Source organism: Numida meleagris, chromosome 5 (genome assembly GCF_002078875.1).
Source record: "Numida meleagris isolate 19003 breed g44 Domestic line chromosome 5, NumMel1.0, whole genome shotgun sequence".
Taxonomy (NCBI): Eukaryota; Metazoa; Chordata; class Aves; order Galliformes; family Numididae; genus Numida; species Numida meleagris.
Genome location: NC_034413.1, coordinates 19974999 through 19997231, shown reverse-complemented (window position 1 = coordinate 19997231; position 22233 = coordinate 19974999). Strand labels below are relative to the sequence as shown.

The window sequence follows — 22233 nt, the reverse complement described above, 5'->3', positions numbered from 1 at the left end:
TAAATTGCAGGATGCAAAGAGACGATGCCATCATGTGAATGCAAAATTGCTAAATGAGAAACAGGACACCTGGGAAGGCTGAGCTGAAAGTGCTTACGCACAGGATGACAGACTGATTTGCTGTTGGAGTCAACACTCAGGAAACCCCCGTGCTGCAAAAGGCTTTTTCTGAGTGAGAGAAGAGGAACAGGAGGAAGCACACAAAAGAGCGATGGGAATTGAGGGCCATGGTTACTTGAGATAAATGGCACATCCCTGGGAGTCTAGCCTGGTAGCTGTTTGCTTTTGCTTTGTCTCTCTCTGCAGCTGCTATTACTTTTTTGAAAGCTGCTGCTGGGTACTACTGCGGTGGCACTGGAGATTTCAAGAGCGACGTGGCTGCAGGGTGTGAGGAGGGGGTGGGCAGCCCGCCTCACCATGATTCAGTTGTGGAAAGTAGTGCGGCATGTGCGACAGCTAGAGCTCCACAGGTTGATCCTGCTGCTCATTGCCTTCAGCCTGATCTCCATGTGCATTTTGGCTTACTACGTCACGAACAGTCCCAAAATCAAGGAGCCACCACCCCTGCCCTTCAGTGACTGCAGCAACCAGCACCGCATCTCGATCCCACCGCAAGCCAGCTGGAGGCTTACAAAGTCTGTGGACACCTCGCGCACAGATCCTGTGGTGCTAGTCTTTGTAGAAAGCATCTACTCCCAGCTGGGGCAGGAAATAGTGGCTATCCTGGAATCTAGCCGGTTTAAATACAGGACAGAGATCGCCCCTGGCAAAGGGGATATGCCAACCTTGACAGACAAAGATAGGGGACGCTATGCTCTTATTATCTATGAGAATATCCTCAAATATGTGAATCTAGATGCCTGGAACCGAGAGCTGCTGGACAAATACTGTGTAGAGTACGGAGTGGGGATTATAGGCTTTTTCAAAGCCAACGAGAACAGCTTACTCAGTGCACAGCTCAAGGGATTCCCCCTATTCCTACATTCCAACTTGGGGCTGCGGGACTATCACATCAACCCCAGTGCTCCTCTGCTCTATGTTACACGGGCTAATGAGGTGGAGCAGGGTCCCCTGCCTGGTGATGACTGGACCGTATTCCAGTCAAACCACAGCACCTACGAACCAGTGCTGTTGGCCAGCACGAAGTCCTCAGAGTCCATTCCTCACCTGGCCACCCACAAAGCATTGCATGCCACAGTGGTGCAGGATCTGGGTCTGCATGATGGGATCCAGCGGGTTCTCTTTGGCAATAACCTCAATTTCTGGCTGCACAAACTGATTTTCGTGGATGCCATTGCCTACTTGACTGGCAAGCGTCTGTGTCTCACGCTTGATCGCTATATCCTCGTCGACATAGATGATATATTTGTGGGAAAAGAGGGCACTCGCATGAAAGTGTCTGATGTAGAGGTAAAATCCCCAGAAAATCATAGGCCCCAGATAAAATTCCCATGTGCGCAGTGTGCCAGGAATGTCAAGATTGCATTTAATTTGAGTGAAGGAGTTGATTCCTACAATTTTTCTCATCTTGAAAACAGAGAAGTGACCTGCAAAGATGCTGAGGCACAGTATGCAATACTCGTCAGCAAGTTTATTTCAGGTTTAAATCGAGCATGTGCTTTGTAGGACCTGTAACTGGCATCTCTGAATTTAAACAGAGAATGTCTGCGATGGTCTATCCTGTCTTTTTTTTTTACATAGGGAATAAGCCTATATTGAAGCCTATAAAAAATCTATAAGGGAAAGGCTGAGTACCAGCAGTGATGGCAGTAAGCCTGTGACAGTAGCTGCCCTAAAGTTGTTTTGAAAGCATGCTAAAATGAAGGATACTATGTTCTTTCAACTGAAGGTACAGAATATTTGCAAAGATATAAAACAAAATTATTTTGTGCATATGTATCCCCTCACCTGAACTACAACCAATTCTTAACATGTTTCCAGGAGCACCCTCCCTCCTCACTGGGAGTCTTAGCACCTTTTCTGTTTTTTATGCATACATGCAAGATGCATCTTTCAGCTCATCTCAGTTTTTTCAGGTTGTGAGATCTTAAATTATGGTTCTGATGGCAAGTTTAGCTTGGGATCTGTTTAAATCTAGCTGTTTAGAGCTGGTTTTATCTTTTTAATTCATTTGAAGCTGCATACTTTAAGCAGCTCTAATTGCATACCATTGTTTATTTTACTTGCTCAATTCTTTAATAATCCTTTACAGCCACCCTTGATCATAACTAACAAAAATGGAATAATTGTATGTAACACTTCTTTAAAGAAAATGCTAACATTTTCTTCATTTCACTGCAGTATCCCTGTGTTTTGAGATGCTGAAATGCTCTGAAAGTGTATTTTCTGAATGATCGCTCTTGTCTTGCACCTTCTAGTTCAAACTCACGGAGATTCCCAGTTCCGTGGTGTCTGCGCAGGTTACAGAGAAAACAGAGGATAGTTGACCAAAGCTTTGGGAGGCGAAGGCTGTTCCAGTGATGATAAAAACAACCCCAGACAAGATAATTCCAAAAGATGCTTTGTTTGGGTTTTAACAGTGAAATGGAGGAATAATCTGTGATCAGTAAGCAGAGAATCTCAGGCAAAGCAGATAAAGCGCAGATTTATCCATTTAAAAGAAGTTCTCTGATTGCAGAGCCATGAGAGGTTAATGAATTTTTATTTTTTAAAAGCGAGAAATAACAGCATGGATTTGTTGATAGCCTCTCGCTGTGGGGAGAGGGGAATATAATAGTGACAAAACAGCTGGCATTTTCTTTGGCCTTTTATATAAAAGCTGTGTTTCAAGGCTGCTATTTCAACACACAGTTCCTTATCTTAAAGCTTAGATTACAGTAGTCGGGGTAGTGGTTTGAAGATTGAATGTTGTGTGAAGGTATAAAATTGACTGTGCTATCCCAGTGAGCTTGTTTGCCATATGCAGGTCCACGTTCAAACAGCTTCCCAGATGAAATGACTATTAAAAGGAAATGCTGGATATGATTTGATTGAATGCATGCCTATGGTACATGGCCTGCTTGAGATGAGAAATGTTTTTATTTGTGATGTGATGTTTAGAGGAGGGCTGGTTAGCTTTTTATCTTTAAAGAGAAAAAAACAAAAGGAATCATGATTGTTTTTACTTTAAAGATGATAACCCCTTGAGTTCCTGTTTCTGCTGGAGGGTTGGAGGACGAACTTATAGTCCTCTACTGAACTGAAGCACTTGGGGGCTGCTCAAGGAAAATGTTTTTCCCTTGTAAAGTTTACCAGAGATATAACTGCACATAAGTAACAAAACAAAATCTCAGAGAATCCTTTTTCTTATCATTAATTCCACATTCAGTCTCTTGTAAAATCATAATCCTGTGAATTTACCAAACCTCCATGGAAATGGCCAACAAAGACTAATGCAAAAGGATCTGGCTTTTGTGATCCTTCCTGGTCTGCTTTAGGTATGAGGAAAGAAGATTAAGCAGATGAGTTTTTGCCTCTCTGGTGGTAATCTCTACAAGGGCATAAATTGCAAGCAATCATTGCTCCTGATTCTGAGAGCAAGTTAAGTGAAAATCAAGGACTAAGGGTTATTGAATGGTGAGGGTGGAAGAGAGAGTCTAGTAAGGATGGCTGTCAACCAGCTCTTGCCTTTCTGAATCACATATGATGATCTTAGCTGAAATCAAAATACCCAGCAATCTAACTCCCTGATTCTGCATTGTAGGGGAGCTGGAAATGCCAGCACTGTGAGTGCTTTCTCTTTTGACAGCATTGTTTTGAGCTATGCCAGTGCTACCACCGGGCAATGAGAAGAATGCAGAAGATCCTTTTGAGAATGTGCTGCTCTGTGATGGGCAGTTCCATTGAAGGAGGTGTTTCTGCAGCAATGTATGCTTTGTTGTGGATGCTCCCAGTGTACTTTACATAAGCAGCTGAGATGTGGATGTCAAAGCACTCTGCTTTCTTCCTTTGTATCTTTTTATTATGTTCCGTATCATTTGTCCATGTACTGTTTTCCTAACCTCATGGCATCCTCTCATCCTAGCATCCACCTTTCAACCTTGGTTCCCACATTTCTTTTGCTGCTTTTTAGAGATACCTCAGATAGAGGAGATAATATTCACAGGATTTGTGTGGAGGAGCTAAAATCACTGCAAACACTCTTGGAAGATTATATATATATATATTCATAGCTAAAAAGGTGGAGTGATATGAAAGTTGAGTTCTGTATTAATGTGATGCCTAGATGGTAGACACTTGATGGACTTCGACAAGTGTGAAGTCAGTCTGAGCTCTCATGGGCAGCACTTTGCTGGGTTCTCTTGGACGCCCCATCTTTTCTTTCTGGCATGAGCCTTGCGGAGCTTCTAGCAGAAAGCAGAGATAGGGAGGGGGCCTTTTTGGCTGGCTGGTGGACAGGCATACATCTCAGAAGGATTTTTGGAATGGAAGACAGAAAACAGAAATTTGTGGAGAGTGATTTTCTAGGGTAAGAAACTTTCCTTTATGGAGATGGGGGACAGCTAAAATACTAGCTCTGTGTCCAGTGAAATTTCTTAAATATGGTCTTGAAGATCTGTTTGCATCTGGCTAGTTAAGTAAAAGAGAAATGGAGTGCAGAGGTGTCAGAAGAGACAAACTCCATCTTCCCAGCCCATGCCCACAGCTGTGTTGTTTCACCTTACTGCAGCTCATGGATCACTTGGAACCCATGTGCTAGGGAACAGTGAATGATAATTTTTTTTGAATGAATCTCCAAATATTTTCCTTGGCACCTTACTCTCTTTGACCCTGTGCAGGTGAAAGACATTTATTCAGACACATGCTGTGCTACCTTACGGCTGTGAGAAGAACCCAGCATCAGCACAGGGATGGCACTCAATGAGCAATAAACCCTCCAGGAAGGCAGGGCTCTGCTAGGCTCCGCGGGGCTCCACAATCTCAGAATTGCAGGGGCCCCCACAGACTCTCCCTGGGTTCCTCCCCAGCCACAAAGGATTGCTGCCTGCCGGAGCACAGCTTTTGGGGATTTATCATCAGACAGATGTGTCGTCATGGTAACCCCAGCCAGGCTTTAAATCTCCCTCAGTGCAGAGAAATGCTAAGCCTCTTAGCTGCTGTCTTTCCTCCCTCTACCTTCCTACTCAAGCTTGAGGAAGTGGATGTGCCTTTCAGGGCAACAGAGAGAAATGTAAAGGCATGGGACAGCTCCAGGGGCAATACAAGGAAATGGCACTTTTTTGCCTAAGTGTTCCAAGTACTGGTTCCATGCTGGGAGTGGTGATGTCACTTAACTGGGCAAACAGGCTCTTCTCTGGAGAGAGAAGCACAGCGCTTGGTCAGTGCTCCCTGCTATGGAATGAGTCCCTGTGCTTTATGTGAAGGGAACTTGTGCAGCGAGGAAGGCTTCAGCCATCAGCGCTGCTGGCACGTCACTGTGTAAAGCCCTACTTGTATGTGTGGTGAGTTCTGGAGATGTCATGTGCCATACATCTCTCAAAGTACCACCTTTGAGTGGAAACTGGGATGAAGATGCGGTAGGCATGTGGTCATGGAGGAGCTGGAATCTGTTAGAAATTTGTCCCAGGCTGCATTTGTTCTTGCTGTTGTGTATGTGTGTGGAGAACAGGAATGAGCAATTAAGTGCTTCTCTAGGGGAAAGTCTGAAAGCTTTGTTATTTGGGGCCCTTGGAAAGCGTGGAGTGTGTCTGCAGCACTGTAGAAATAAACTGTCTGGTCTTTCCACATTGTCATGTGTGAGATGGACTGGTCATGGGCTGCTTGTCTCAGGATAAAAGACTCAGTTTAGTCCACTAATCACCTCTCTCCAAGATGCATATGAAGTAGATGGGTGGTTGTGTTATTGAAGTCATTGTCTTTAAATTAACGTGATGGTTAGTGTTTGATCAACACTGTTTTGAAATATTACTAACAGTGACTCATTCCGGATACCCTTCAGTGGTACGTGACAGCTAGTTCCTCAACAGAGAGTTGGCATTTGTGAAAGCAGTTTCCAGTACCTTCTGGGCAGCATGCCTAAACAATGCCTATAGAGCAGGAGGCATGTGAAGGCAGCATTGTTGTGCTCCTTTGTGCCCCTTATGGCAAGGGACAGACAGCTGATGAAGGAAGATCTGCCCATCTCCTCAGTTCCAAGAAGTCTGTATGCTCTCTCCAGTGTTATGTGTGTGTACATTTGCATTTAGCCCAAGACTGGTGTTGAAAGGTCATCACCTTGATGCATCCACTGCTGAATTGCTTTCTTAGAAAAGCGATTAAAATGTAAATAACTGCAGGGACAGGACCATCTCTGTCACCTGCCAACAGCCCTCCTGCCAAGTCCCTCTTTGATCAGGAACTGCTCCCATAGGGAGCTCCATCAGTCACACTTTCCCCAGCGAAGAGGTAGTAGCAGAGGATACATTTCAGGGCTTTGATTGTCACTGTTTTCTAACAGAAGAAATTTGACTGGAATTAGTGTACGTCTTGCTCATGACATACTGAGCTGCTTTTTTTTCTGTCAAGTCTATCCGCTGTCTTACTCTGTATGCTGCTGGACCTTGGGGTTGTGGCGAAGGCTCCTTGCGTTTGGCTATAGCAATTATTTTGGACATTTAAAGCAGACAAGCAAGGAATAGAGAACCTGTAGGAGAAATCATGACTGTGAATGTTAGCTCACCCAGGTTTTCTTCCCAGAATCCAGGAAATTTTCCAGCCAGAGATACCTCCCTGTCATTGCAGGACTCCTTATGTGGGTAGTTCTGTGAATCCATCTTTCCCCTCTGAATCCTCCCCTTGGAACACTTAGTTACTGTTTGTGGTACTGTTGAATTCTCTTCCTCTAACTGTGCACCATGTCCAGCTCCATCTTGCTTTTCTTTAACCCATAGACTCAGAGAAAGGTGAAAGGTTTCCATAGCAAGGTCCCAGCTGACGTGGGAGGGGAAGGGAGTGTTGAGGTTGAGCCTGGGAAGACTAAGAGACCTGTTGCTTAGAGGTGAGATTTGTCTCTTTGCCTTAGCACAGGCACTCTGGGTACTTTACAGTGAGGTGGAGAGCGTGAATGAGAGACAGATGTGACTGTGTTTTTAAAGTGGCATCATTCAGTAAGGCAAGATGGTACTTCACATAAAGGCTCTATGTGTGGAACCCTTGGCTACCTCACTCTACAGGTAACAGTGCCTTAGCTCCATTTGCTGTGACACCTCTTCAGACTGAACTGGTAGCAGCAGAGCAGAGAAATCTTATTGAACAATTGAGTATGAACATTTCTTTTTCCTTTCATTCAAACAGGCTTTACTGAGCACCCAGAATAAGCTGAGAACTTTAGTCCCAAATTTCACCTTCAACCTGGGCTTCTCAGGGAAATTCTACCACACAGGTAAGCCTCTGGCACCCCTTTGTCCCAGCACCTGCATATGGCCCACACGTTTGCAGGAGCTTCCTGGTACGCTGATGATGTACAGGGCGCATTCCCATGTAGTTCTGTTGTGGCTCTTGACAGAACCGATGCGTCTCTTCTACCACTTGCAACTTTTGTCAGCTCTCTACCTTACCCCTTATGCGTGTGCATGTCTGTGTAGCACATTAGACAGAGCTTGATTCTCTGTTGGAACAACTTACCATTGCAGGGGATTAGCCACTGCTTAGAAACATTGAGCCCCTCTTCTGCTTTGTGTTTTTGCATCTCCTTATCTGCTCTCTGTAGGTACAGATGAGGAAGATGAAGGCGATGACATGCTACTCAAGCATAGGAAGGAGTTCTGGTGGTTCCCTCACATGTGGAGTCACATGCAGCCTCATCTTTTCCACAATGTCACTGTGCTGGCTGAGCAGATGAAGCTCAACAAACAGTTTGCTGTGGTAAGGGGCATCACATTCCTCTACAGTACTAATCCTAAAGCATTCTTCCCCTGGAATAGCCTGCCGAAGACAAATAGTAGTCAAGTAACACAGCTGCATTTAAGAAAGCCAACCCTGAAAGTTTAAATTGGTGCATGCCTCCTGCTGTCTTCAGGCAAGAAACAGAATTCGCATGCCTGCCTGTACAGTGTTTCCTGGCACCTGCATGGCCCCAGGCAGCTCCGCCACATTCCAGGGTGCAAATCCCAGGGCTCTAGTTTGCTGAGGTGTGAACTTGTGGTAGCATTACCTTCCAAATCCAATTATTGTATAAACTGGCAGTGAGAAGGCATTTCCTGTTCAGTCCTTATTCACAGTGGTTTTGTAGGAAGTCATCTACTCAGTAGTGTAAAATGCTGTACGTCCTGGCTCTGGCCTCCTCAGACAATGCTGGAGGGAGTCTTTTATCGAAGAAGTCCAGGAGAAAATCCCTGGGTTTCGGCAGAAGAGGAGGGAAACCTTGAACATCTTGCATTACACACACAACATCTGCTTCATGCTTACAGCACAGAGTTGAATATAGCGTGTGTGTTTGTCTGAAAAGATGCATCTTTCTCACCCCTAGTTTGGTTCTGTTGATGGTAATCCCCTTGGGAATAGCACGCTGCTGTCTCCTGTTCCCATGATGCATGCAGAGTTGGAATGATCCTGAATTCAGAGTACAGTTGCAGCATTATAGAAACAGTTTAATCTCCTTCTTTTCATGCTTAAGTAACATTGTCGTCTCTTGCTAAGAGAGAAAAGGCTTACAGAACACAATTATACATATTTAACATAAATCAAGATAGCAGTGGGAAGAGAAGGCTGTTGCTTCATTTAGGGCTCTGGTTTTATTGTGTGGCACCAGGACAGAGGTGTCATAATCATATTGTTACCAGAACCACATAGTGGAATTAAGAACCATGAAATTCAGATATCCCTTGTAATTTTAGTATAGCTCTGGGCCCCATATCTTCAGCCTCAACAACCATTAGCTTCCTGCCTGCTTTTCTTTGAATTGCTATCTTCAAGACAGACCCCAGCTGTTGTCTTCTTCCCTTCTATGTCAGTTAAGGAAATTTTATTTTCCTCCTCTAGTGACTCAGATCTAGGCATTGTGGGTGTAAGATGTGTGACTTAATAGCATTGATTAGTTCATTTGTAGTAACCAAGGAGCCTGACCTGAGGCTTTGAATTAATCTGACTTGTCACACCTGCAAGCTACAAGACTTCTTGCAGCAGCTGTTCCAAGTGTTGAGCATTCTTGTTGATACAGAATCACCCTTCCTATTTCTATAGATACATAATGCAAGAAGTATCTCAGATTTCCCAGTCCGGGGAGATTTCTTTTTACTCTGTCCTCTTGGCACCAGCTTGGAAACTGTTGCTAAATGATCCTTAGAAAGGGTAATAGTTAAGTATTGAATGATCAAGCTGCATATTCTGCTTCCAGGAGCACGGGATCCCCACAGACTTGGGCTATGCTGTAGCCCCCCATCATTCTGGGGTTTATCCTGTCCACACACAACTCTATGAGGCATGGAAATCTGTTTGGAGCATCCAAGTAACGAGCACAGAGGAATACCCACACCTGCGACCTGCCCGGTACCGACGTGGATTCATCCATAACGGAATCATGGTGAGCACAGCTGGGTGAGCAGAGCCCACAGGCTCCTGAGCACAGCGCATTTCCTGCCCAAGGGACACTCCTAATTACCTGCATCAAACACATTAATCTCAGTATCATCCGTATTTCCAAAATTATTAAGTGAAGTAAAGAGAACAAACTTGGCTACAGACAGTTTTTTTGTTTCACAGTTCAGAGGTCAGTACTGACCAGAGAGCAAAATTAAGCATGATAAGATTAAATTTATGTCCCATTCACTTAGTTGTTTGCACTGTGCTAAGTAAATGTCTGGGAGGAATATCAAAGAGTCCTCTGAAACTATGTTACTTATATCCCTTACTCTTCATATTGATCTACAGAGTACTGCTTAGACGCATGCTTGTGTAGATTTCTGTGGCATCTGCCTCTTACCTAACTTTTCTTTTGTATTATCAGGTTCTGCCTCGACAGACCTGTGGCCTTTTTACTCACACTATCTTCTATAATGAATATCCTGGTGGCTCAAAGGAGTTGGACAAGAGCATTCGTGGTGGTGAACTCTTCCTGACAGTGCTCCTGAACCCAGTAAGCTCATGTGCAAGGGGGATCAGAGTGTGGGTGTCTCAGCTTATTCATGAGATGTGGGAAAGGACTGGGTCCTATGGGGGATTCAGTGTAATAACTCACTGCAGTGTGGATATCTCCAGTGTGAGGCTAAAGAGATGTGAAAAAGAGGGCCAAGGAAGTCATGGCTTCTTAAGGTTGCTTTGCTTTACTCACTGCTAAGGAAGAAGTATTGAGTGCTGGCAAGTGCAATGGTCCTCATCTAGAAATGAGCCAGGGTGATGTGCTCAGTGTGGCCCAGCATGAAGTGGGTGCTACCTACACTGCTGCACCTTCTTGAATTATTAATCAGATGTACCTTGGTGCCTTCTGTCCCACACACATTTGATTCTTGTTGGCTTGTCCCGAGGCTCACTGATGAATTTTTATTCTGAATAAGTGCTTTCTCTGGGCTTTTCTTAAGCAATGTACTTCCCATCCTTTCAGAGTGTATATACTGGAAGTAATTACTGCATGCTTTTTTTTTGTGATGTAGCTGTCACCCTAGGGCATTTTTGGGATATCTGTGTCTGACACAGCTGTTTCTTTTTCTCATTTAATGCTTATCAGTTCCATCAAGACACCAAGCTATTGTAGTACTGTCAACACTATGCAGCCCCTTCCCAGTTCTTAGCAATGGAAGGTGAATGACATATTTCTCAGTTCCCATTGAAGTTTGGAAGATGTGCTAGGTGTCAAAAGACAAGAAAAAAACAACCAACCAACAACAACAACAAAAAACCTCAGTCATTTTTTTAAAAATCCTAAATGGGGAAAATTAGGAGATTAATCTTTGTAGCCCTCTCCAACCGTAGATCACACTCCCTCCCTTTCATGTTTATTGGCTGCTGCAGGAAAACATGCTGCTCTTTTTGTCTGATCCTACATATGATAGCTTTTTCAATTCTCCTCCTGAATTTGTTTCTTTTTAAAGCTGATTTGGCACCTATTGTCATCCATTTATCTGAATGAGCATTGCCCTGCCATGCTTAGGTAGTGATTTTTGGAATGTCTACTTCTATAGCCCTTCCTGATGTTTAATCTTGTTTTTTCTTAGAATTTCCAAGTTTCTGCCTTCTTACTTCTCCTTTATATATCTTTTCGGTCAGTGCCCAAGTTTGGGTAAGAAACCGTGCAAGCCAATCCAAGAGAGAGCAGATTGTTTCTGACTAGGTGTGAGCCATGGAGTATTGGTCACAGTCATTGAATACTCATTTTGTAGGATTTGTCATGCAACATCAGTGACTGTGCTCACCATATTTTCTTCCATTCCCTGCCTCCTTTGGATCTTGATTGTAGGGCTGAATACAGAGCTTTAGCCACCTTTGTTTGGAGCTGCAGAGGCTCAGTGAATCAGAAAATCAAACTTCTTCTCTCAGTGAGCTTAATTTTTTTTGTTTTCTGTTTTTCCTAGAGCTTTGTGCTTCTCTAATCCTAGGACCCTAATAGTGAAAAAATCCTTGCAATGTATTCTGAATGCATCGCACACAGGTTGTAGTTTACAAACAGGTCCTGGGTTTCTGAACGTTAGCCTGTGACCAGCTCTGGCCTGGTGGATGATCTGTAGAAGCTGGGAGTCTACAGTAGCCCTAGCTAAAAAGCTGTAGGGGTTTGTACTTCCGGAAGCCAGCCTTCAGCCCTCTTCACCACAGATAAAATTATTAACTTTATGCACAACCAGCAAATTCACCTTATTAAAAGTCTTTCATAAAGAGAAAGCTTGACTTTAAATATGGGGTGATCTTTGCCATCATTGGTCAGATGGAAAGTGAAGCCTTTCTGGATCTCTGTTCCCACATATAGAGTTTATTCCACCCTGTCCCACTTTGTAATAGCCAGATTTTAATAGATTTTAAAGAATGCTGCGCAAATAACCACTGTGAAACTTAAGAGCTCTAGATCTCCCTTGAAAAGCCAGTTGCCAGACAAATTGAGAGATCACTGCCGGTCTAGAAGGCTGTGTCAAGGAATTTTTAAAAACATAGTTTGTAGATCTACCCATTAAAATTTACTGATAAGCATCTGAATGTTGAGGCAGCTGGGAGTGACTTGTGATCCAAAAAAATTGGGGAAGATCATGTTCTGGTACAGGATTGGCTTACTTGCCAGTTACACTGTTGGCTCTTTGACTTTCAAAACTCAGATGCCTTCAGATGTTTTTTATGTTTACGCTTTCACTTCCTTTTGGCAGTGCAGCATTTCTCTCTCTGTCAGCAGAGGAGGACAGTGCTTTAAGCTCTTTTTCATTTATTGCACAGTGATTCAGACCCTCGTATTCCTCACACTCTGATAGAGCCATCTCAGAGACTTGATAGAAAGCTGGCCAGCCCCACGGCCCTAGCAGTGATCCGCAGCAGACTTGGACCAGTGTCTCTCAATCCTTTCTGGTGCTTCCAGCTCTCTTTGAGTGGGTATACATATGCAGGAGTCTCCAAGCCTGTGTGCATGTGATTAACTCCACAGTGCAAACAGATGATGTTTGATCTTCTGACTAGTGGACAAGATCCGATGTCAGTAAAGAGAATAGTTGTTGATGTTTAATGGACAGGCTGCCTTGTACCCAGTCTCTGTTTCTGAGAAGCAAAGGGCATCTTTCTGATTGTTTCCATGCCATTGTTGTTTGTGGAAGGGAGTGAGAGAGGAGGGCTCTGTGACCGTTGAGCTACTCACATTTGTTACTGATTGTGGATGGGAGAGAGGAAGAGACAGGAATTGAATGTAGGTTATGTCAGGAGTAGTACTTGGAGCTGTTTTGCTAACAGTAGCTGTGGCAATGCACTGCAAGCTTCCAAGCCTTGTTAACCATTGCATATGTTATAGGGCATGACTGCACACTCAGAAGTACAGGGAAATGCTTGGGCTTGTCTTGTCTCCTTGTAAGTCATGTTGCTGGAGACTCTTCGCAAATGACAGCATTGCCTGTGTGAGCATGGTTGGCATAAAGATTTTACTGAATGCTATTAGTCTTGAGACATGGTTGCTAGCCTTGGCCATGTGCAAACTTTTTTTCTTCTGGAAGTCCTAAAAGTGTCCCTGTGTCCTCCCTGCTTGGATTATGCCAGTGAGAAAGATGCTTTGTGCAGCAAACTTTTCCTCTAAATGTTTCACCAGCAAATCAAAGGGATGAGCTGCCTTCTGCTGTTCTCCATAATGTGGCCCAGATCTTTCTGTGCTTTGCTGTGTTGTATTGTAGAATTGTAGAATCATAGAACCCTTAGAGTTGGAAGGGGCCTTTAAAGGTCATCTAGTCTCAACTCCCCTGCAATGAACAGACACATGCACAGCTCAGTCACGTTACCTGGGGCCTGATCCAGCCTGGCCTTGAAAGTCTCCAGGGACGGGCATCAACCACATCTCTGGGCAACTTGTTCCAGTGCCTCACCACTGCCAGTGCAAAAGACTTTTTCCTTATATCCAACGTAAATCTACCCTCTTTAATCTTGAAGCCATTTCCCCTTGTTCTATCAGCACAGACCCTCCTGAAGAGTCTGTCCCCATCTTTCCTGTAGCTCCCCGTTATATATTTACAGGATGCTATCAGGTCACCTTGGAGCCTTCTCTTCTCCAGGCTGAACAGCTCCAGCTCTCTCAGCCTGTTCTTGTGTTCCATCCATTGGGTCATTTTTGTAGCCCTCCTCTGGATGCGCTCCAACAGATCCACATCTCTGCTGTTCTGAGGACTCCACATCTGGATGCAGTACTCCAGGTGAGGCCTCACCAGCGCAGAGCAGAGGGGCAGGATCATCTCCCTCACCCTGCTGACCACGCTGCTTTTGATGCAGCCCAGGATATGGGTGGCTTTCTGGGCTGCTGGCTCATGTCCAGCTTACCATCCACCAGTATCCCCAGATCCTCTTCAGCAAGGCTGTGCTCAATCCGTTCATCCCCCAGCTTGTATTAATACTGAGGGTTGTCTCGACCTAGGTGCAGGACCTTGCACTTGGATCTGTTGCATCTCATGGGGTTCTCCTGGGCCCACTGCTCAAGCCTGTCTCATCCCTCTGGATGGCATCCCATCCCACAGGCATGTTGACTGCACCCCACAGCTTGGTGTCATCAGCAAACTTGCCGAGGGTGCACTCAACCCCACTGTCAGTGTCACTGATGAAGATGTGTCGGTCCCAGCACTGACCCGTGGGGGAACACCACTCGTCACTGATCTCCATCCAGTCATTGAGCCACTGACCACCCCTCTCTGGACTCAATCCCACAGCACATCCTTTTTACACAGCAGCAGCAAGTGCACACGCTGCTCTTTGCAGTGTAAGTGCCAGAGCCTGCCTGGCAGGGCTGCTCCATCAGCTCAGTGGGAAACCAGAAGTGAAAGATTCACAGGCAGACAAATGTGATAAATCTTTTAACTCCACTCAGTTTCCTTGTGTGTTAGAGTACTACCACTGTTTGCTGTTGCCTATTCAAAGGCCCTGGTCTGTGAGCACTTTATGGGTAGGATTGCATTAATTTTCAGTGCCTTGGGGATGGTTTGTTACAGAGATACTATCCAATCAGTACCTCTAGTTGCACTGTGACCATTCTGTAGTGCCACTGGGCAGAAAACTGAATTCAGGCATCCGGATTGCCAGTAAATGTATTCATCCAATGCAATCTGTCTCCTCCTTCCTCCTTTTCCTCTTCCCTACTGTGAGAGGGAATGCCACTCCTGTTCCCTGCCAGTGCAGTGTGTTGTTGCCTGCTCACCTGGCATCATCAGGGTTCAGCAGTGGGTGCTTGGAAAGAGGCAGGGAAGCTCCCATTCTTCCATAAAACAGGCTTTGGAAGTTTCGACTAGGAGAGTGTCACTGATTAACCTTTGTTCCCCTCAACATCCCAGAGCCACTAGAGCGGGATTTTGAGCCTATTCTGGACTCACAGGCAGGGCTCAGCCTCTACCACCATTCCCAGGGGTTGCTGAGAAGTGCATGTCCCTCCTCTCCTTAGTTCCTGCTGCTCTGCAAGCACTGGATTTGTTTTTCATCAGTGCAGTGCTTGTTGTACGCTGGCAGATGCATGTTTGTCAACCCAGACCGCCAGGGCTGTTTGAGGTGCGAGCAGCCTCTTCCTTGACAGCACAGTCAAGTCAGGAGGAAACAATACTGTTACCTGATTCAGCAGTATCCCATGTCCGTATTTTCAGATCAGCATCTTCATGACCCACCTGTCTAACTATGGCAATGACCGCCTGGGACTGTACACTTTTGAGAGCCTGGTCAAGTTTGTGCAGTGCTGGACCAACCTTCGCCTGCAAACACTGCCCCCAGTCCAACTTGCAAAAAAGTACTTTGAAATCTTTCCCCAGGAGAAGAATCCCTTGTGGCAGGTGAGAAAACTGTTCTAATTGCTCCTAGCGGTTTTCCTAGAGGTACGTTCCACATTTAAAGCAGAGAAACTGCTGATCCAGAGCTCAGAGTGGTAATGCATGAAGGTTTTAGGTTTAACCTTTGTGGCTTCAGGCTGCAAGGGGCAAATTACAAAGTAAGCGGAAGGGATGGGGGGTGGTAGGCCACAGTAATGGTGTGAGCTTAGGAGCAGGGATGGCTGGTGAAAATGACTGGAAGGAGGGCTGTAGACATTTGGGTCGTTAAAGGGCTTCTATAGTGCAAAGTGCTGTGAAATGCTAAGTGTATGAGGAACTGTTTGTTGAGGAGCTGTTTGTTGCTGGAAGAGCTTGCAGGCATGTTAACATGATTAATCTTAAAGTAATTTCACACCACAGAATTCATGTTCATTAAACAAAAACATGTTTATTCCATTTTATCCCAGAGCAGCAGCTCTCTGCCTGCTAATGAGCAGATGAAATTAACCGAAGGTGATAGAGTTGTCTGTGTGCCAGCAGTTCACAGATGCTGAGCCGTACTATCGTGGTGGCCCAGCCCAGTGTGGCTACACAGAGCAAGACCTGTGGTTAATGCTCTCAGAGGGACTTTGGCTTCTGTGTCACTTTGGAACTTTTGAAAAATGTTCCCTCCTGTTTTTATCTAACGCTTCTTGATGCTTGGCAGAGCAGCAGTGTGGCTGTGAAGTGTTCCTCATATGCTAATAGCATCTTCCCTAGAGGATTGGCCTTCCAGCTTTTCCTCCCCTTTTCATTAGTTCCTGTGGTAATGCTTAATCCCATCACTTACGCTGCAGAATCCCTGTGATGATAAGAGGCACAAGGATATTTGGTCCAAAGAGAAAACATGTGATCGACTCCCCAAGTTCCTCATTGTGGGACCTCAGAAAACTGGTAATGTGAATACTTTATCTAAAAATAGATTGCATCTTTCATCTCATTTCTCCAGAGAGGAGAGCTGGAAAGGTCTGTGTTGTAGATCTGTATTGCTGCCCTTCACGCAATCTGCCAAATGTCCACCATTTCAGAGAATCTCAAATTTGTTCTAAACAAAATCTGGCAAGTCTATTGCTTTGAGCCTTGACACTTTCTTTGCACCGGTCCTGATTTGCAGGGAAAAGCCCTACCTGCAGAGTTGTGTTCTGGCTTTTCCACACAAGCTCAGAGAAACTGTGACCTTTCTTAGTTTGTCACAAGACATGAGCTGTCAGCAGGACTAAACACACGCTTAGCAAAGGTTACATTGAATGTCCCCTAGTGCCTTTATTGTGACAGATCTGTGTACCCGCTGCATACTCCATGTCACTGTCAGTAGGAGGTTGAGATCCTCTTTTGTCTGACCTCTGTCACCACCTCTTAACTGCTGCAGCATTGTGGTTGGCAGTGACATGACTATCTGTGTGTACTGTCCTGAGGAGTCCCCTCTAGACTGAAGAGAGCAAGATCTCTTCAGCCAAAGCCAGGTCTTCAGACCTTGGCTTTCTCTGTAGTGCAGTGAAACAGCAGGCACCAGCCCAGCAAATGGTGATCCTGGCCTGTGGCAAGAGGCTTGTTCAAGGCAAACTGCTGTCTGCCTTGTGTCACTGTGAAGCTCTGTAGGCGTGTGGGCAGCATGGGTCCTCTGGATCACGGCCCAGGCTGCTTGCAATTGCACAGTAAGAAAACCTTGTCCTGGCATCTGATTTATTGACCTGTGGAAGCCCTACAGCTGGGGGCAGAGCAGCATTATCAGGCTTGGCTGCGTAAAGGGAAAATATCCACAGCAGATTCAGGCCAAACTGTCTCTAGCTGAATTCCCATTTGAGGAAATTAATGTCCCCAGTACATCTCCTTCTCAAATGTGTGATATTGTCCTGCAGTGCCCATGCCACCTTCTGCTTGGCAGGTATGAGTTCTGCCACACAGCAGTACGGATGCACTACCAGGAGGACTGGGTGGGAACAGCACAACTGCGTCAAGAACACAGTGTAGCCGACATGGGTGACAGTTGTGCTGTGGAGGTGACTTAAATCAGCTGCATGAGTGGAGGTCTGGGACTGAACTACTGAACCATGCTCAGTCTCAAAGTGCTTGGTGTCTGCTGTTGTAGCCTGCATGAGGAGTGGGTTAGCCATGTATTGTAGGAGTGTGTCCCCTGGGGTCTGCGCTTGGCAGCGTAGGTAAAGCTTTTAATTCAGCCAAACATTATGTGTGAGTAGGTCCCGCTAACTTGTTCCTCTTGCAGGCACAACAGCTGTGCATTTCTTCTTGACCATGCACCCAGCTGTCACCAGTAACTTCCCAAGTCCATCCACCTTTGAGGAGATCCAGTTTTTTAATGGGCCCAACTATCATAAAGGAATTGATTGGTAAGAATCCTGACGTCTGTTCTTCTGTTGTAAGCTGCACCTGTATTGTCTTATCCTGAATGTGCTTGTATGTCCACCTCAGCATTCTCAGTAGCTTCTCCATTTCTGACCGTTTGTTTCCATTGCTACTGCTCAGCACGTGTTCTTTAATTGCCTCCTAACCCAACTGCTTGCTTGCAGGAGTAGGACAGGTAGTTTCTGACCTTAATGACTGCTCACAAGCAGATACCTAGGGGCATGATGTAGCTTTACAAATTAGAGCGTCTTTGTTGAATCTATTGCTATCATGGTATTTCTTCTCCTTTGACAAGAAAAACAGACAACAGTGTGCTTGTTTAAAAGTTATTTGTGGTTTCTGAGTTAAGACATACAGGACAGAAGGGACAACCTCCATATTGTTGTTCTGGGCCCTTTCGATGTACAGAGATATCACTACATGCCTTATATTGACTGCAGTTTCTCTTTGGCCACACGCTTACCCTCATCTTTACCTGTACAAGAATGCAATTATGGTAAAGTATTTCCACCTGACAAGGAATACAAGCCACTGTGGCACTATTACACTACTCCTCTGCTGAGGAGAAGCAAAGACATCGTTTTGCCATGTGCCATTTCTTTGCTGTGCCACTCTGCTCACCAGTGTCCTTGTCCGTTCGGCAGGTACATGGAATTCTTTCCAATCCCCTCCAATGCCAGCACAGACTTCATGTTTGAGAAGAGTGCCAATTACTTTGACACAGAGGTGGTACCAAAACGTGGTGCAGCCCTGCTTCCTCGAGCAAAAATCATTACTGTTCTGATCAACCCTGCAGACCGAGCCTACTCATGGTATCAGGTAACTTTTCTGTACTGTTCTGTGGATGAGCACTTAAGAACTATTCCGGTAGGGTGAGGCAAAAAGCCTGGGGGCAGAAAGCCATGGATCCATTTCCATAGGGAAGCCAGGAAAGGTGATGCAGGCTGCTTGGAGAGCATGGACAACGTTACATACAAAGGCAGTGGTGGCTGCTTGTACTGAGTCAGTGGGGTCTGCACAGAGATGGCATGGGAAGGGAGGAATTTTTTTTTTCCTGCTCCTTAATTCAGCTTATGTTTTTCAGCACCAGCGAGCCCACAATGACCCTGTGGCACTCAATTACACCTTTTACCAAGTGATCTCTGCAAAATCCCAGGCCCCTCAGGAGCTGCGCAACCTGCAAAGCCGATGCCTGCTCCCTGGCTGGTATTCAACTCACCTAGAGCGCTGGCTAACATACTTCCCCTCTGGGCAGGTAGGAGGTTTGGCAGCAGAGTGAAATAGATTAATAATGCTTTGACAGTGTTGACTTTGGAGGAGATCATGCAAAACTACTGGGTGTAGGGGATGAACACTGCTGGCTGACCTGAAACTAAGATGACAAAGCAGAGACGGGTCTTGAGGAGTCCCATCTAGGTTTGCTGTAGAGGAGCAGAGAACAAATCTCTCTCTCTCTTCCTCCCCTGCTCCTTCTCCTTTCCCAAATCCCTTCCCCTCTGTCCCTTTAGTATTATTTTCATTTCACCATCGATCTTATCTTTTGGAACAAGAACCGCCGTTTGCTTTTTCCTACTACAAGCCAGTAAGAAATCAGGCTTAAATACTTCAATGTTGCGCTTTACTGTATTTGTAAACATAAATGACTACAAAATGATACTGTGATCTCTCAGACAGCTCCGTAGGCTTGAGGGGTTCACGAAGAACAGCAGCATAAGCGCCCTTCCTTTCATCTAGGCAGCCTGCAGCCCTGTGACCCCCTACAGGCCCAGCTGGTGTTCATCCACTTGTTGTGGTTTCATTGCTTTAAAGAGAAGCTCTTAGACTCTGCCACTTGTTAGCTTCCATGTTGTGCAGTCTTTAGCTGTCTGCAGAGGTTTAACTTTGCAGAAGGTCAGTTAATATACACTACAGACCATTTCTGTCTCAAAATTCCCAAGACATTTGTAAACTAAGACATTATGAGTCAGAAAATATTTTTTCAAATTCTTTCTGATACTGCAGTTATCCTCAGACAGTCTGTACTCCAGCAGTCTTATAATGACCATTAGTCTCTTGAGATTGCTGCTTTGGCAGTCAATAACTGCACGTGATAGATCTGCCAAGGCTAAAATTAGAGAGAAGGGAAGATAAATCAGAGACCTATATCTCTGGTTACTGTCAGAGTAGGACTACTGCAATCCAGCTATTTGTCATGGAATAATTAGCAGGAAGAGTAAGTGATTGGTGCCACATCGCAAGGAGAAGTTGTGGTGAATAGGAACTCCTTCAGGACAGCGTGATGTGAAGCCAGAAGCTATTGTATTAATCCTGCCGCCCATGCCTTCTTTGCATGAGAATTAAATTAAGAATTAATCAATAGCTCAGCCTGCCTCTTTCATAAAACTAATGTGAGACAGGAGCTGGTTACTGTGTTCCTCCATGTCTGTGGATTTGGAGCAGGAGAACAAACGATGACTGTTCCTACATAAAATGTACCATCACATTCTTGGGTTTCAATCTCATTGCCTTACTATTCCCGGAGATCACTGATGAGAGGAATAATAGAGCTAGGGGCACCAACGCGGCGGTCATTTTAAAAAAGATAAAGGAAAAGAAAATTGCATAGCAGTGCCACTCTTTGTGGTGTTAGCTTTGCATTGGCATGCCATTCCTATACGTGCTAAGGGTCAGGGTCTCCTACGTTCCCCAGACTTCGGTGCATATGACTATTATTCTTTGGAACAGTTGATATATCAGCAAAGTGCTGTTCTTTACTGTCCACTATACGTGTAGCAGGAGAATAATCTTAGGTTACAGAAGAATACTTAACATAATGGTTGACATCTGAAAAAAGAATATTCAAGACAATCTATAAATAATGCTATTGCTGGACCTCAGTACTGGGTTTCAGGGGAGGCTGGCCGAAGACAAGTTATTAGACAAACTCTGTTGGGATTTACTGTCCTGTAGTGCTTGTGGCCCTTAGCGTAACTTCTCTGTCTGACACATCCTTCCCTTTTGGGTGGCTCCAGAACAGGCAGACACCAGTAGCCTAGACTCACACGAATGAAGGCAAGGGACAGTTTTGAGAGCTGGAAAACTCAGCACAAGCTGTCAGAGGCTAAGCTGGCTGCTGTTATTTCAGATTCTCATTGTGGATGGTCAGGAGCTGAGACACAACCCTGCCTCTGTAATGGACAACATCCAGAAGTTCTTGGGAGTTACACCACTCTTCAACTACACTCAGGCCCTAAGGTAGGGAAGTCATTTTTGGAGAAGCTACTTTCTTAGCCAAGTGTGATACAATAAGCATTTGACTGGAAGAATGCATCTTGTCTCTGATCACGAGGCCTGCCAAGGTTTCAGAGGTATGTCTAAACCTCAAAATAAATTTCAGATGGTTGTGTCTGGATGGCATGAGAGGCTGGATTGGACTCATAACTTAGTCCGACAAAATGAAAGGGGAAGGGCTGTTTTTTGGCACTGTCATGGAGGGACATGAAGTTGCTCACAGCCATAATTACAATGTTTTTCATTTGGTCTCTGTGGTTTTAGAAAAGGTGCTGGAACTATTGGATCTCCTTATGCTTTGTGTTATACCTAGAATCTGGCAGGAAGCAGAGAATGTGTGATAAAAATGAATGACAGGCTGCTCTTATCTTCACCTAGATGGAGATTAGGGACGCATCACACCGTTTTGAGGTAAAGAGTCTATTATTACAGAAGATGTGCACTTGACAGGTGCCGAGTGCTGTCTGAGGAATTGTTAGCAGAGGCAGTACCTCGCTGCTACTAAGTTGAAAAACGTTAGTCAGCCATTACTGTGATGTTCTCCACAGTGCAAGTGCAATTTGAATAGATTAAGCGCTAGCCGAAGGTGAACTGAGGCAGTATCAGTCTTCAGTGGAAACTCTGCAAACCCATTGGAAATCTGGAATGTTGTTCCTTGCTGCTGAAACCTGGCTTTTCACAGCTTCTCTGCCATCTCAGCATACACGAGCTGAGGGTAGTAGGTGTGTCTGTGTATGTGTGTAGGCACACTGCAATTGCTCTTCCTTTAACAGTAAGGATAGGCCTCCTCCTCCTACAGGTGTTTTCCAAAGGGTGGCACGTGGTTGCCCTGGGGTGTGCAGATTTAAAGAAATGTAAGATTACTGGACAGCCTTACTTGTGGAAGGATGTCACAGTAGCCAAGCGCTAAAAACAACAACAAAAAAAAACAACCTGAATTGCTCAGATGAAAAAAAAATCACAATAATAAATCAAATATTGAACTGAGAAATACCTGTGGAGCTATTTAGTTTCTGCTGCTGCTAATTGGGTATGTGGCTATATCTTCTAAAGATCAGTGTCCTTTTCAGATTTGATGAAACAAAAGGATTTTGGTGCCAGCTGTTAGACGGAGGAAAGACTAAATGCTTGGGAAAGAGTAAAGGAAGAAAATACCCTGACATGGATTCCTCGGTGAGTAACTTCCTCAAATTTGTTA

General features: G+C 45.0%; 1 protein-coding gene across 6 annotated transcripts in view; it reads left to right on the top strand.

Moving 5' to 3' along the window:
• Positions 1-22233, top strand: part of NDST2 (N-deacetylase and N-sulfotransferase 2) — a 105307-nt gene that overhangs the window by 80988 nt on the left and 2086 nt on the right. For all 6 annotated transcript variants that reach the window (XM_021397751.1, XM_021397752.1, XM_021397750.1 and 3 more), the window contains 12 exons: positions 11-1410; positions 7273-7360; positions 7688-7842; positions 9314-9499; positions 9923-10051; positions 15204-15386; positions 16199-16295; positions 17626-17749; positions 18410-18584; positions 18850-19020; positions 20890-20999; positions 22106-22208. In XM_021397751.1, coding sequence (XP_021253426.1) covers positions 418-1410; positions 7273-7360; positions 7688-7842; positions 9314-9499; positions 9923-10051; positions 15204-15386; positions 16199-16295; positions 17626-17749; positions 18410-18584; positions 18850-19020; positions 20890-20999; positions 22106-22208 — 2514 coding nt within the window. In that variant the 5' untranslated portion in view covers positions 11-417. The remainder of the gene's footprint in view (positions 1-10; positions 1411-7272; positions 7361-7687; positions 7843-9313; positions 9500-9922; positions 10052-15203; positions 15387-16198; positions 16296-17625; positions 17750-18409; positions 18585-18849; positions 19021-20889; positions 21000-22105; positions 22209-22233) is intronic.